Here is a 16,964-nt window from a genome sequence, read left to right as displayed (position 1 = left end):
CCATCTTCCCCTTACCCACCCCCCATCCCCCGTTTTAACCCTACATTATAGGGATTTTGTAAAACATGAATTGATTAGTTTATTATTTGTTTGTTAGTTTGTATCTATTGTACACCACTAAACTTTAAACTGGATTTGAATACAACAATTAATTTTATCTTTCTATTTGAAAACACCGCTTTTTATTGAGCTATGCTTGCCAATCAATTTGAGCCCAAAATGATGATGATTAAAGGGACTGTATACGTATTTCAAGGGACCCTCCATGCAAAGATGACAATGCCCGATTGACATCGATACTCTTGAAATATTTATCTGATCAATAACGTGGAAGATTTTTTCAAGGTACTAATGCAAGGAAAGTTATTTCAGAGGTGTACTCATTTTTTGCACTGCAGTGTACTGTCTTTGGGCGGAAAAGTAAACACAAGACGGATGTCACAGCCAGACATGGGATCCATATTGACAAAAATAATCTATGAAATATTCTGTCATAGGAAACTATTATGTGAATTTTTAAAATTATCAAAATTTTATGCTGCACCTAGGATACTAAACGAACACTGATGTATCTATTCTTGTTTACAAAGTCCAACCAGAGAGAACTGGTTTTAATATGTACGCAGAGTACGCGCCACCGCAATTAACTTTCCTTGCATTAGTACTTTGGATTTTCCAGGTTTAATTTATAAAAATTCCTTTATACTTTCCTGCAGTACTAATGCACAAGTCACATTGTAGAGAAGTCAAAATTGAAAATGATTTGTTTATAAACTTTAATGTCTAATTCATACTTGATCAGATAAAGGTTTAAAGGTACCGTTGTGAATCGGGCATTGACATCTTTGCATAGTAGGGTTACTTAAAATTTTATCTTGTCTTAGTTTGAAATATCGTTAGTCAATGACAGCAGCAGATAAAGATATAAAGATTAAAAACATTAATTCTTTAAATATATAGAATCAATTTTTTCCGACTCTAGTATGCCGAGTCCATTAGCGCCTGATCCAATCAGGGTTCAGTCATGTGTTTGATTGATGTCTATTCTGAACCAATGGAAATAGTTTGGCGGTAACATTTATCTTTCTATCTATCTCATTATCCAATTAGAGATAAATCCTTATATCGGCGTTATAACAGTAAATGGAAATATTTACTTCTACTGAAACTATAGTGTTCCACTAATGTACCGTTTAAACCGATAAATTAAATATTTCTTAAATTTTCAATGATTTTGCATAAAATTTTTATATAATAATGTCTTTGTAGAGTTTAGCATATTTAACAATTTATTTTATGCTTTTTGTTTTGTTTTAAAACACAAATACTGGTTAATAATGATTTAATTTATTTAAAGATAGTTTTTTTGTCTAAACTTTGTTCAAAGGAATTGAGTCTTTGCAACAAACTCTGATTTTCTAATCCATTTATCTTTGCAACCCAACGTCGTAAACCTTAGACATTTCAAACAATGAATTATGTTGTATCAAATAATCTAAGTTTGAAATAACAAAGGTTTACAGCATTAGGTTACAAAGATATTGGGATTGGAAAATTTTAGTTTGTTAAAAAGACTTAATTCCTTTCCTAAACTCAATTCAAATTCAGATTGAACTACATAGACTGAATTGAACTTTTCTTCATCAGGACCCAACGCACAAGAGAACTGGTTGAACCAGCTGTACGTGGTTCAACTTCTTCTAGATATTCATTAAATTTAGTCCCAAGTTATATAAATGAGAAAACATTTTAACACATTTTGACAAATAAATCTTATCAATTTTGTGATTACTTTTATTTAGCATTCAACCACGAATTTGTACCATATATTTTATTGATAGATGCAAAAATATGCTATTCTAGAGTTTAAATATGAGCTTATTTTTATAACTTTATATTACACCGAATATCTTCAACAAAAAATATCATTTATTGATCAAAAAATGAAAATTAATTTTTTTTTTATAAAAGAACTTAATTTTCAAAGTAAAGAAACTACAGTAAGAACCAGAAAACTTTGAAATATGAAGACGACATCACAGTAAAACTGTACAGTAGGAGTATTAGTAACTGAAGAAACAGTTTTCGTTCAATTTTTACGATCAAGGTGTCATTCGAAAGCTCTGTATTTTAGTTATTTCATGATATAAATTTTTTCCTTCTAGGCTTCATACTGGAAAAATTGCATATTTTTTAAAAACTGCTCTAGCTCCAAAAGTAATATTCGCTGATCCGAAATTTTAGTTAAAAATGAAACCTTCTTATGATTTAAATTTTTTCGAAAATCTTTAAATTTTTTCCTAATTTATGAACGAATAAAAATGAGACGTGAAAAATCCGGGAAATTGATTTTCGACTTGCGCTCAAATAATTGGTTGTAACAAAGAAAAGTATGAGGCCTAGAAGGAAAAATTTTACATCATGAAATAACTGAAATATAGAGATTTCGAATGACAACTTGATCTCAGCTACTAATACACCTACTGCTCAGTTTTTTCTGAGACCCTATATTTCATGTTGTTACAAAGCAAATAGTTTTAAATTTTTAAATCACTAAATAAGTTAATTGGTCTGTGCATAATTTCTGTGTCTCATGTTCTTTGGACTTTTTAAAGTCATAACTTGAGTTTAAAAGTAGTTTGTCTTTTCCAGACTTTTCTGGTTCTCACTGTAGAGGTCATTCGAAAAATTATTTGCTAGTTTACATTTTATTTACTATTATAAAAAATTACTTACCATAATTTTATTTTTGACTAGAGTTACTTTAAATCTGAAAGTACGGTATAGATTATTTATATAATAAAACAAGACATTCGTGTAAATATATGTTGCGTATTGCCGGCCAAACAAAATGATCGATAGGGCTGAATTTTTGTGTGGACACTCATGGGTGGCCAAGGGGTGTTATGGGCTAAAAAATCGAAAAATTTTTAAAAATATTTTGTTCAAATTTTTTTTCACGGGCAACGCCGGGCCCTTCAGCTAGTTTTATTCTGAAAGAGGTTATTCGAACTTTTATAAATCCTAGTAGTAAAAGAAAAATAAGTATAGAAGTTTAGAAGGACGGAAGAAGAGAAAATGAAAAAAAGAAGAACTGGGAAAAAGTCAAGAAAACTAGCTGAAGAGAGGATCGAGAAGGAGGAGAACTAGGAGAATAGAGGAGAACTAGGAGAAGAGAGGAGAACTAGGAGAAGAGAGGAATACTAGAAGAAGAGAGGAGAACTAGGAGAAGAATTCAGAACTGGGAGAAGAACGGAAAATTAGGAGAAGAATAGAGAACTAGGAGAAGAATAGAGAACAAGGAGAGAAAAAGAGAACTAGAAGTAGAGCGGAGAACTAGAAGAAGAGAGGAGAACTAGAAGAAGAGAGGAGAACTAGGAGAAGAATTTAGAACTGGGAGAAGAACGGAGAACTAGGAAAAGAATAGAAAACTAGGAGAAGAACAGAGAACTAGAAGAAGAATAGAGAAATAGGAGAAGAATAGAGAACTAGGAGAAGAATAGAGAACTAGGCGAAGAATAGAGAACTAGGAGAGAAAAAGAGAACTAGAAGTAGAGCAGAGAACTAGGAGAAGAAAGGAGAACTAGAAGAAGAACGGAGAACTAGGAGAAGAGAGGAGAACTAGAAGAAGAGGGGAGAACTAGGAGAAGAGAGGAGAACTAGAAGAAGAGGGGAGATCTAGGAGAAAAGAGGAGAAAAAGGAGAATAAAGGGACTGTCTCCGTCATTTCAATTGGTCACATATTAAAAGAGTTGCATGCCCGATTCACAACAGTTCCCTATTAACCTTTAAAGCAGTAACAATGAGGAGTAAAACGTAATCTTAAAAAGTGACAAATTCTGACAGTTCTTTTTCGTCTCTGTTGCAAAAATCTACAAGCCAACTTTGAAGTGAAGCCACAATTTGAAATTGTCAATTTTCAGATGTAATAACGGTCAATAACAATATCGACAGAGTGATTAAATATCGATGTTAATTGCTTGATCGTTTGTTTGATTTATGTCTGTTGTGTGTAAGTGATGTGTATAATATCTAACTAGATGGTTATCATGCTTTCAATACCAGCAAACTGGTCCTTCCTCCTCTATACTCCTTTCCGCTGCACACTTCACGGAGCATTCAAGTGGCGGGGCTAGACTTGTCTTCTATTGGTCGGATCCAACCAATCAGAGACGGAGCCGTGAATTCGACCAATGAGGATCAAGGATGGAAGTGGTGATATTATTATCCTAGGATGTGTGTTGGATATCCATACAATGGTTTCTATATCGCGCTCTACCATCTTCTCTCTTGAAGGTTCACCCAACCCTGCAGCCACTTACCGGGAACCAAATTTCGGTGCTATGGTATCTGACTGACGATAAACTGACCAACCAGATTCCAAACCCTATCTTTAGCACAGTTTTCATCGTATTCCACTCTGGTATTTAATAAAAACCAAAACTTTTATCATACTCCGAGTTTTAAACTCCTTTCATCTCAACGAAACCCTCTTAACTTAACTCAATTTATTTTAGGTAGGTCAAATACCCCACAGGTCCGAGCTACCTAAGTTTGCTATTCGACGTTGAATCCAGGGAATTGGAAACTTTTAATGCATGTTTTGTTCAGTAATATTGGTTTTAATGGATTATCCCCTCCCTTCTCTGTAATTTTCAAACCAGGATTTGAAACAGTTCTATACTTAATTGATTACAAGAATAAAAAGAGCTGCTGGTTTTTGGGGTTGTCGTAAGATGCAGCTGTTTATTTTGAATTGTTTTACTGTACAGTGGGACCCACAAAGCTGTGGAATAAGAAGACGATATTTGAGTAATCTTTTTTTTAATGTAATCTATTTATATAAAGTTATAATCTCTGTTTGTCTGTTTGTTTGTTTGTCCAATAATAACACAGGAACCCTTGGACCGATTTACCTCAAGTTTTGATTGAGGAGCTCGGGAGACCCACGGGAATGTTTCTTAGATTGGGTTTGAGATTCTAAATTGAGTAGGTTCATTTTTAATGGGAAAAATAGCTAATATCATAATTTACGACAAGGGCCGGGTAAGCGGTGGGATTAACTATGACTCCCCTAGGCCAAGCTGGGTTCCCAAGCTAGTATGTTATAGAGCAATTACTTTTTCCCATGAGCTGGTTAAAAATCAGCTCAATAGTAAAGTGGGTCTGTATGCATTGCACACTTGCTGTCTATTTAAAATCCAAACTCTGTCTCATAATTGTCTTCCTAGTTAACAGTTTATGGCTCCGACTATACGGATATATTTGATCTAATCAAAACTTAAGTGCAGAACCACCTAGGATATTTTGAACTGAAGTGTGCAGAACCACTTGTATTTTCACAAGAATTTTCAGAAACAACACTGAACCTATAATATGAAGATGAATTTATTGTGATTTATAAATTTAAATTTAAAATTCAAACCCTTTTCTTTTTATGTGGTAAACAATTATTGTAAAATTATTAAATTTGAACTATTTCAAAACATTTTAAAATTTCATTTTGATCAATTTTATATTGATATGTCACTGAAGCGTGCTTTTTGTGCAAAATTTATCAAAAAATGACCGTGAAAATAATGATACCTTTTGTAGGATTCAGAGATACTAGTTTTAAATGATGAAACGGGACCTAAAGCTACCAAAAAAACAACATGAAATTTTACTAAAAATTGTCGAAATCCTGTTTAATTCGAATGGTTTCTAACCTTATTCCCTGAATTCCCCCACCTCCTTATTTATCCCCTCTGTCTGAAGATATCCCCAGGGGGAATGAAAGTAAGCTGTACTCTATCTAACAGACTGTACAGTGTACACAAACATTTAAAGAAGAGTGGAGGGGGGGAGGGATATTTTCTTTGATAATTTTGTCAATAGTTAAATTTTAATAGATAATCCTTGTTCGGGGTGTTTTAAGAAAATTTGTAATCATAAATAAGGCAAAAATTAAATCTACAAAAATCCCCCTTGAAATCCCCTCTTGAATCCCCCTGGATCGGGTTGTGTTGACATCAATTAAACTCAATCTATTTCCACAAAAGCAAAGAAAATATTAATTAAACTCTGGAAAGAGAAATTAAACTGTTAAAATCTGTTCTGTGTATTCTGTATATATATAATATATATATTCTCAAATGAAGAAAATTCAAAACCTTTTAAACTCTAGATACGTGGTTCAATCTTTAAGGAACTTCAATTAGAATTAAATATAAAAAGAACTGAACAATCATTACTAATTCTAAGTCTCTAAGTGTTATATCTTTGCAACCTGATGTAGTATACTTCATACTTTTGCAGTTAGATGATATAGTCCAAGTTTTAAATATCAAAGGATTTCACCAACAGGTTGAAAATAAAATGAAAAGTTAGAGCTTGTGTAGGCGAGGTGTTCAGTTCTTTTTAACTTGACTAATTTCAAGAAATGTTTAAAATGTGAATATCTATAATACAGATTTATCATCTTATAAGCTAAAACATGTGAAATTGAGATTTAGTTTTTTAATTGAAATAAAATGAACTATTTTATTTTATTTTTTATATAATGAAGCTCATAAATGTTGAAAGAGGAAAGGAATTGAGTCCCATGGGTGGGCTACCATGATCTAAAAAAACAGATTTTGCTTTGCATTTTTTAAATTCGATGGGCAACGCCTGGCACTTCAGCTAGTGTTATATATAAAACAATTTCACGTCATAAAAACACCCCACCCCCCCCTAAGAACCCCAAATGCGCCTTTGGTTGATTGTTAGAAATTTGTTATTAATTTATTCAAACGTTTAATTTAAAATATAAATTGAAAAATCAAAGGAGCTGAGTCTTTGCCACAAAATAAAATATTCTAATGCCTATATCTTTGCAACATTATGGTGTAAACCTTTGACATTTCAAACTTAAATTATGTGATAAGACAGAATTCATAGTTTGAAATATCTAAGTTTACAACATTCAAAGTTCAAAATGAAGTTAAAATGTTGTTAAAACAGAACCCCGAAAATTATATTAAACAAATTCAATAATATGGTTAAAGTTCTGATCTTTGCCGAACCCTCTTAATAACATCATAAAAATCTGAACAAATCCTTATTGAAACAATTTTTTTAATTAATAGATTATCAAACGTTTTTAAGTGAAGTTTAATATAAATTATATCTCTAAATCTTGATGTATGTTTTCGAAAACATTTCATTCCTAAGTCACAAAATTATACCAATAATTCCCTCGAAGAGAGATTGGTTGAGACTTGAGTAGTTTGAAGTCTCATGACATTTAAAATAGTTTGAGATTCTCAATCAAAAACTTATTCTAGTCATCTATTTTTTATCTCATGGAGTATTTACATTATATTTATATATTTTTTGGTTGTTTGGTTGGTTTGGGTTTTGTAAACGGCTAAACCAATTCGGTCTAGTTTTTATTTTATTTTTAGAACTCACATGAACCAAAGGAAGGTTAAAGAACACTCAGAATTTTTGTCTCCAAACAAAAATTTAATTTCATAGATTTAAAAATATCTCAATTGGACTAGACAATACAGCTCAAAGATCCTTTTTGTTTCAAACTGCAATCTTTATAAGCTTGGATATCTTTTCCTTGATAATTAATAAGTTATATGTTTTTTCTATTAAGAATCAGAGCTGTGTTTGGTAAACAAGCTCTTCCAATCTTTGTGTGATATATAAATTACTCCATTAATATTAGCAGTATGTCCTGATTTATAAATTATATGTAAGTATAATAAATTTTATTTAATGTTTGATCATCAGTGGAAATAGTTTACAGGGTTGGATAAACTCGGTACGTTGATCATATTGTCTCTTTCCAGTTTATTCTTTAATAAGGGCTAGCAAAGGATTCACTTGATTAATTTAAATCACAAGTATTCTAAAATGTTTTACAATAATATTATTTAAATTATGAAAATGGGATTGGAATTTCGTTTTAAGAAAAATATTATAATTAGTAGTAGAAAATCTCTCGGTGAAGGTTCCATGTTAAAAAAAAAACTGAGTTTTAGCCACAAACTTAACTTTTATAATCCCTATTTCTAACCTTTTAATATCTTCAATCTTTAACTATTACAACAGAGTCCATGGTTTACACAATCCGGTTGCAAAGATATAGGGGTTAAAAAATGTGAGTTTGAGGCTAAAACTCAGTTCCTTTGTCAGTGATGTATTTCTACATTGGTACAGTCTATATTCTAAACAAATTAGCTGAATTTTTTCATTTTGAAGTCATCTATACTTTGAAAAAAAATTTGATTTGTCGTTTTTTTAGCCTATGCTACATCCAGGGCACAATGTGTTCCCTCAACAAATTTCAACCCATGCGTTCAAGCCGTTTGGCCAGTTAGAGCTAACAAATATACATACAAATATATGAGCGCGCGATGAAAATTATTATTATATATATATATCACTGCAAACTAGACATATGGGGGAAAGTACAGTTTATGCTACATAACATCATCGGTACAACTTTGTGATCTCTTAGCTCCACTAGCTTTAATTTTACGCACAAGTGTAGGAAATATAAAGTTTGTTACAAATTGGAAATTCAAAACATTTTTTTCCTCAATTGCTCTTTAGTTAGCGTATTTAGTTAACGTATTTAGTTAACGTATTTACGATTTCAATCTGATGTACAATTCACTTTAGTTTGACGTGGTAGATATTGATAGATATTGGGAGATATTAATAGATATTGGGAGATATTAATAGATATTGGGAGATATTAATAGATATTGGGAGATATTGATAGATATTGGGAGATATTAATAGATATTGGGAGATATTAATAGATATTGGGAGATATTGATAGATATTGGGAGATATTGATAGATATTGGGAGATATTAATATATATTGGGAGATATTAATAGATATCCTCCATCTCCAGAATATTATCATATATTAGTCTCTAGAGTTATTAGTTAATAATTGACAATATAGCTCAACAGATTATACAATATTAAATCTTATATTTCATTAACTATCTATCTATCTATCTATCTATCTATCTATCTATCTATCTATCTATCTATCTATCTATCTATCTACCTATCTTTCCAGATATTTATCAATCTATCAACATTCAACATCCTTTCTCTCTATCTATTTTCACTCTGCAATCTATATTTATGTCTATATATTCGTCATTTTACATGCTTTAAACGATGTAAACTTGTAAACATATTAAAACTTGCATTGCATTTCATATTCTTCAATACCATGGTTGACGCACGTGGATTTAATGCAGTTCTGACAATGTTCCAGAAAGCTATGACTTTCGCTCACAATTTCTCCTATTAAACATAATTTTTCAGCTTTCTTTCTTAAATACTTTTTTGCCGGCATATACGTTTTGAATAAAAATTATTTACAAACAAATCCGTAAGTTTAAATATTGTTAAAATATAAGCCAAAACGCGTATGATTTCAAATAGAAGAAACCGAATCCCTCTAACTCTGGTTAGTCCGGGGTGGATGGTCGACCTTTTCTGACATTTAAAAAAATCAACCATTAGAAAAATATACTTTTCTAATGATTAAAAGGACTTGAGCTATATTTGAGCTATTATTTTCTAATGATTAAAAGGAATTGATTCTTTGCCACTAATAATCATTTTCTAATTTTCGATTAAAAAATCATAAATGTAAAGTAACCAGAAAAATTACCTTTTCTTGTACTTGTACGTAAAATCCAAATCTAAATTTTGACATTTTTTAACAATAATATTTTAGTTTAGAGTGCGGGTATATAATATTCCCATGCTTTCCTATTAATCCCCGTATCCTTAATTAATTAGGTGGCGTGAAGCATGAGTAATATGTAAATAAACATGTCTGCTAGAATACCATTTCTATGAATGATTATCATCGGGTCTACTCCAGAAGTAATAAAATATATGTTATTATATTATTAAAGTATAATTGTCCTGGACCCGTGTTTGTTCTGTACCTTGAACAATAATAGAGTTAATAGTTGGGTAATTATATTAATATTATTGTACAACAAAACCTTGTGTTTAAACTGTTACAAGTTAATAAATGATGTTTAGCTGCAGCTCAACACTTATCCACAGTATACACCTCTTACATTCAACAATAGGATATAAAGGGGGGGGGGCAAATACACAATATAACAAAGATAAATTAATAATTCAAAACCATTCTCAGATAAACTTTTTCTAACAGAGAATCCATATTTACATAAATTAAATTGTTTTTTGTTAAACCAGCACTTATTTATTTATAAATGCTAGGTTTAGTTAATACAGTTAATAAAATAAAACAATATTTGCTGAAAGTTCTTGCCAAAGCCTCTAATTAAGAAAAATGTATAGAGAACTAGGTTTTACTTGATTAAGTAATAAGTTTAGAAGTTTAGAAACTAACCTTTACAAGATATAGAGAGAAGTATAGAGAACTAGGGTTTACATATAACCATGGCAACTATTCTTAAGTGTTTAAAAAATATATACTTCCAACAGCTTTAAAATGAACTACATGAGTCAATTTATAATTAAACATATGTGTCTTTTCATGTATTTCTTACTGTCTGTTAGTCCATCGCTACGTTTTAAAGTCCTTAGAGTGTACAGCATTTTTATGGAATTCATCCACTAGCCATATTTGTCCACTATGTCCCGTAATCGTAGGTCTGTGCAGTCCTAAGTTCCTGGCGGTACTCGACTATATTTCGTCTGTCCATAATTTATAATTATATTTCTGTTTCAAGTCCCTCTGTTTCTTGTTTGTCAGTAAGGTGCTTTTTTCCTGTTTCCTCTTATAGTCTGCAACAGTCCGATATAATCCTTATTATATTTCTTGTTTTTCTTTATAGGTTGTCAAGTTTTGTGCAACATTAAATGATACATGTATTGTAATATTGATGAGAAGTAAAATGTGGAGAGGTTTTTTTGAGAGGATAAATTAAGAATGACTGTCTTTCTTTAAGTCGAAAACGAGAAAATAGTTAGAAATTCTAATAGAAATGATGCGCGTCAAAGAAAAATGTTGGTACTTTTTGTGAACTGACAAATTTTGATAAAAGATGGTCAACAATCATGATCATGTTGTAGTTGATAGTCAAGTGAGGGGGGGGCGAAATCCAGTTTGCCCCCCCCTTTTTGCGCCACTGATACCACTTGAAATCACGCTGTTTACCATTCTAACCTAAATTTGAAAAATAAAAATTTTTGCTTTTGTCAAATTCTCTAAGAAAGAAAGCTTTTGACAATTTAATCCAGTTTTAATTCCAAGGGTAAGTTTGTCCCATTATATTTTAGAGTTTTTCCTATTATCCATATTTATTACTGAAGGATTAGTTTATCAATATATTATCTACCGCCCACCAGGTGAGAAATTAGCTACATTTATCAATAACATCTTATCCAGGGAATTAGTTCATAAGATAGATCTAGGGTCATACAGGGTGTCCCATGAAACATGGGAATTAAGTAAACACTTTAATAACGTCTTCAAACCAAGTGGCATTTTTTCATGAAAAATAATCGTTGCAGTATTTCAGTTTAATATCTAATATCGAAAACACCTGGTCTTGAGTTTTTCTAAATGTGGTCTTCGATTTTTGTATCTTCAAAACTGACGAAGACATTGTTCACATTTCAATTTATTTAATAAATCAAAATTGTCTAAATATTTATTATCTTGTCAATTTTTAAGACAAGAAACAAGTAGACCTCTTTATGAAAAGCTTGTAAAATCGCACAGCAGCTTGTTTTTATACTTTCTTTGCCATGTATTTAATTACAGAAATCAAAGAAAATTCTCAAGTCAAGTCATTTTTCCTTCTCTTCCCCATTCCCCTGCTAGCCCCATGTTCCCCTTTCGCAATACCTTTTGTTTTCCCAACCTCCCCATCCCAATCCCCATAGCATCTGACTCCTCTTTCCCTTCTATTTCCCTTCCCTTTCCATTTCCATGTAAATGTCCATTCACTTCCCTTTCCTATTCCCTTNTTCATGAATTATCATAATATAACTTACTTCCTTTTCCTTAATCCAATAGTTTTAATTCTGATTTAAACAATCATTATAGGGGGAGGGGATAAACTTGTTAAATATTAAGTAGATGTTAAGTTTAAGAGAAAATTAAATTTATTAGGGCCGCAAGTTCACCCTCCCCCGGCCCCGCCCCCAATTTACCCTTCCCCCCATTTTTGTCTTCTGATGCATGCATGTAATGTTTTTCGTTTTGCAGAAAGTGATGTTACATCAATCGACCAAATATTTAATTTGACTGAAAAGTCAAATATAATAAAAATTGTTGCTATTCTTTTTGGATAATAGAAAAAAAAATTGGGAACAATATTTAACAAATTAACGAGAAACGAATAAGAGTTGGTCTGATGTATGCGTAGTCCGGATCATTTAGCATCTAGAACACCGTCCTATTTCCTAAATACGTCTCCGTACTCTATAGTGTTTTTCCGCTAGTTATTTTCGAACAGACAGACTTACTTATGTCATGTTTAATTGTCAGCACCTGTTTTCGTCATTAAAAAACCTCGTATTCTTTATTGATTGATTAAAATTATTATAGTTTTGTATAAGCAACGAGAAACTCATAGAATATTTTCATTATCGCGGTATCGATACTTGAAATCACATCTACGTGTTTTATGTATCGATACAATAATTGTTACACCGGCAGCGCGGCATTTTGTAATTGTTTGAAGATTTCTGTTTCAGTATTCTTATAATTTAGAGTTTATAAAATAAGACTAACGACAGATCAAATAATCGTGTACTTGAAAATTATCGTACTTTACAATTACGTTGAGATTAATTAAAAGGTAATTTCCTAGTGAACGATTTTTAGGCCCCCCCCCCTCCTATCAATTTTGTACATGGATCTGACAGAAAGTGTCTCAACTTAACCTAACCCGTGGCCGAAGCGCTCGGCCCCCTAGCCCATCCTAGCCGCAGCGCTCGGCCCAGAAAGTGTCTTAACCTAACCTAACCNCAAGACACGGATATAATTGACATGTCCTGTCCTAGCCGCTGTGCTCGGCCCCCTAGCCGGAGCGCTCAGCCCAGAAACTGTTTTACCCAAACCTAACCCTTAGTTAATAAAAAAATAATGAGTAATAAATTTTCGGAAACATAAGTCGTCATGAACAAAATTGTTAGGATGGGGGGGGGGGGGCCAAAAATTGTATACTTGGGTGGACTCGATTTTTGGCCTCGCCCCCTCCCTCATATCAATTTTGTACATGACCTAGTTTTCAACTTTCATAAACAATAGTAGTATTTTTTTTGTATTATTTAAGGGTTAGGTTGGGTCAAGACAAATTCTCGGTCCAGCTCTGCGACCTTCATTTTTTGATATTTTAACAGAAACAAGTGATTATTCTGTATTATTTAATGAGATTCGTATTTTTCCACACTTACACGTTTAAATTGCAACTTTTAAATCTGTATATTCTAGAGCCAATTTGTCGTTGCATTACATCAAGCATCAATGTTGAGATTTCATATTTTGAGATGCAGTGGCAGGGGGGGGTGATTTTGAATGAAAATAAACACCCATGGCTTCATTTAATTATACATTTTTAAGGGCCTGGATCAAAGCTACTGAGATATTTAACTTAGAAACGAATTTAAACCTGGATCGGCAGCAGGTGCGAAGGAAGTACAATGACATGAAGGCAAAGAATAGAAAGGTATTGTTTCTTTTACTTATCTATATGTTGTCAAAACCACGTATAATTTAGATCAACAGTTTTTTCTTACGGAACATTATGATGCCATGGTAATAAACAAAGAAATGACATTGTTTACATTAGAAACAGACAAAAGTAATAGCCCTTACACTTGGTTTTTTGGCTTACACAACACTGACCAGTAAAGAAAAGTTATGTTATCACATAAAAAAAAATGAAGCGAATGAAAAACATAAAAGGAATGGTTTCCTGTTAAGACTAAAAAACTTTTAGTTTGATAAGTGCTTATTAAGTGCCTAATTAACAAGTTATAAAGTTTAAATACAATTGAAATATGTTATTATAGAGCTTAGTAACTGCGAAAGAGAACAGGGTAGCGGCCACCATGGGGAGGTTTTTCCACCATGGCAGAGGGACTGGAGGGGGCTCTCCCATCTTTCCCCCCCCAGAACAGGATGACATAAATGCCCTTCCTCTCGAAATGCCGCCCCATATGCAGGTTAGATCATATTTCAGTCTGATTAGAACAGGGGTGTATATTTTTCAGCATTACACACTAGGGGTGTGAAATCTAGTGAAACTTTTCTAAAATCATTTTACATAAACATAATAGTATTCTACTTGGAATTCTAAGACATGTTTATAAAATACATTTTTTACGAAATTCAAAAATGTGCCCCTCTAATGGGGTTTAATGATTAAAAAACACTAGTGTCAGCGAAAATGAAAAATTTGACAATCTTAATATTTCATATTTCATATTCATTTCATATTTTTATTTAACTGCAAAGGAGAGAAAATACAAATAAAAAAATCACAATTTAATATGTAGTTTGGACCAGCGTAACCAGAGTGGAAGGTTCTTATAAAAGTATTTATGCATAAAATATAGAACACCTAGTTATATGTTTAATCAAGATTTAGAAGTTCTAATTGGAAGAATATTGGATCTGAATGTGCTCTAATAATATGGGTATCCATTGAACCAGCTTGAAAACTGGAGTTTAAAAAAATTTACAGAATTGAAAAATATTGAAAATTGGGCAAGTTATGGTCAAAAATAGTTTTTCTTTGAATAAATTTCATTATAGTACTAAAATGTTTTTTTTGACCTTACTCTGTCAAATTTGAAATTTTTCAATTCTGTAAATTTATTTGAATTCAGAAATTCAATTCGGTTCCAATGGTACCCAATTCAAGAAGTATTTAAAATTTTACTTTTCATTTATACTAGTGACTTTTTAAATATTAAACCCCCATTTGAGGGGCACATTTTTATTTTTGTGAAAAAAAATATGCATTAATATTCCTAGTATGATACTTTTTTCCTTATGTAAAATTGTTTCAGAAAAATTTCACACCCTTATTACACACACATACACACTTCCCAGGGGGGGGGGGGGGAAGGTATATAATTTTTATGAATTAGGGAACAAAAATTAGATATGGGACATCAAAATCCACGGTTTTTTAATCTTCAAATTTCCCCAAAAAAAATGTTCCTTGAAAGAAATTATAAATTATAATTATAATTATAACTAACTTTTCATTTACTTTTTCTTTTGTTTGATGAGCATACTTTCAAAATGTCTTACTCACAATGAGTTCTTTAGTAGTTTCCATTTCTAAAAGAAATTAATAATTTAGGTGAGCTTGCCTCCCGCCAGGGTAAATCCTTCCGTCCTGAATGGACCTCATCCAAAGATTGTTGAGCCTAGAAATCTCTCATATGATCCTCTCCTTATGGCTGGCATATCAGCGGGGATATTATAAGACCCATCTCAAGATTCAATGAGATCTCCAATTGTTCAACGCTTACAGTATACAGGATATTCCTTGCTATCATCTGAGTATGGAGACAGCCCTGTCCGAAAAGCACCTGCCCCAAGAACTTCTCCCCCGAGATCTCCTCCTACCCTTCCTTCCCCTGTTATCCGTTCCCGTCCGCAAAATTCTCCATTGTATTATAGACGGGTAGGATCTCCAGATATATCGCCAGTGCCAATAAATGCAAGACAGGAGCGTTTACAGCAACCTCAAAAAACAAAACGAACCAGAGCTTCAGCAGCAACTGCTGCTGCTCCTCCTTGTTCCGAGTCACGGGTTGCCTCTGCCACTAGTGCAGCTGAAGCTTACTATCAGGTAGAAACCAAGTGATTTTTACTGAATGTGATGTGGATCTGGATTCGGATCCTGGATCCGCACTGGATAAAAATTGATCCGGATCTAAATTCGGATCCAGATCTAGGTTATTTCTTTAAAATTTACTGAATTTCTTTAACAAAGCAAAACTTTCAAATGGTTTGTTTTATTTTTTATCGCTTATTTTTATGTTAAAACTTGATGAACCATCCAGAAATCAGGAAATTTTTATTATCTCTATTTTTTTCAATCGTTGATATTTGGGTTTTCAGACAAAATTTTTATTTTGGCAGTTTTGGGTTGATATTTTGCCCCTTGGATCAGGATCCTAACCCTTGCCAGAAATATCCTTATTTCCTTATATCCTAATCTGGTGTTGAATCACTTTTAGGTCATTATTAAAAAAACTTTCCACAACATAATTTTCAGGGCAACCATACTCAGATTTCTGGATGTAAACAATAAATCAAATTAATGATAAATCTTAAATGGAATTTTTTTCAACAACATTTATTGCAGCTTCATCGTGACTGGTTGTCCAGGACGGAGATGGAGAAGGTGGAGACAAGTCTAGTTGAAAGAGAAGCGTATAGAGCTAAAAAACTAGCCTTTGAGGCTCAAGCCGAAGCCTTCAAAGCCCAAGCGGCTTATTGGAGGAAAAAAACAGAATCTGAATTTCCCATCACGACTAACTCGCAAAATAATAAAGACAAAGTTTTTATCCTTTTAATGATTATTTTTCCTTTTTTTCCAATTTTTCTAACCAATCGTTTGATAAGTACTATGTTCAATCCTTTATTGCCCAAAGCATTTTTTCATCAGAATTGGCTAAAATCAGGGAAATTAGAGGGAAAATCTTCTGAAAAGCTTTTAACTTTGTATAGTTTATAATTGGTTTCTTAAATAAAATGCTATTTCTTTTTTGATCACAAACTCCATGACGATATGCAAATGATTTCTAATAATAAATCAAAAAGTCAAAATCGCTTAAAAGATACATTTTAAAATATCTTCGAAAAATACATAAGGGGTGTATATTTGCAGAATTGAAAAAACAAATGATTTTTGTAGAAATGAAAAAGTTGCAAATGTCTTATATATGGCTGTTTGGTGTTGAGGTCAAAAATGCTTAA

At 32.2% G+C, this 16,964-nt stretch overlaps 1 protein-coding gene across 1 annotated transcript; it reads left to right on the top strand.

Moving 5' to 3' along the window:
- The first annotated feature begins 13,539 nt into the window (after positions 1-13,539).
- On the top strand, positions 13,540-16,964 carry LOC111713119 (uncharacterized). Its single transcript, XM_023487919.1, has 5 exons — positions 13,540-13,647; positions 14,036-14,188; positions 15,337-15,831; positions 16,351-16,609; positions 16,903-16,964. The coding sequence occupies exons 3-5, from the start codon at positions 15,481-15,483 to the stop codon at positions 16,962-16,964; spliced, it is 672 nt and encodes a 223-aa protein (XP_023343687.1). The 5' UTR covers positions 13,540-13,647; positions 14,036-14,188; positions 15,337-15,480.

Source organism: Eurytemora carolleeae, unplaced genomic scaffold, assembly GCF_000591075.1.
Source record: "Eurytemora carolleeae unplaced genomic scaffold, Eaff_2.0 scaffold819, whole genome shotgun sequence".
NCBI lineage: Eukaryota > Metazoa > Arthropoda > Copepoda > Calanoida > Temoridae > Eurytemora > Eurytemora carolleeae.
Note: the sequence above shows the minus strand (reverse complement) of the source record. Positions and strands in the feature narration are given on the sequence as shown.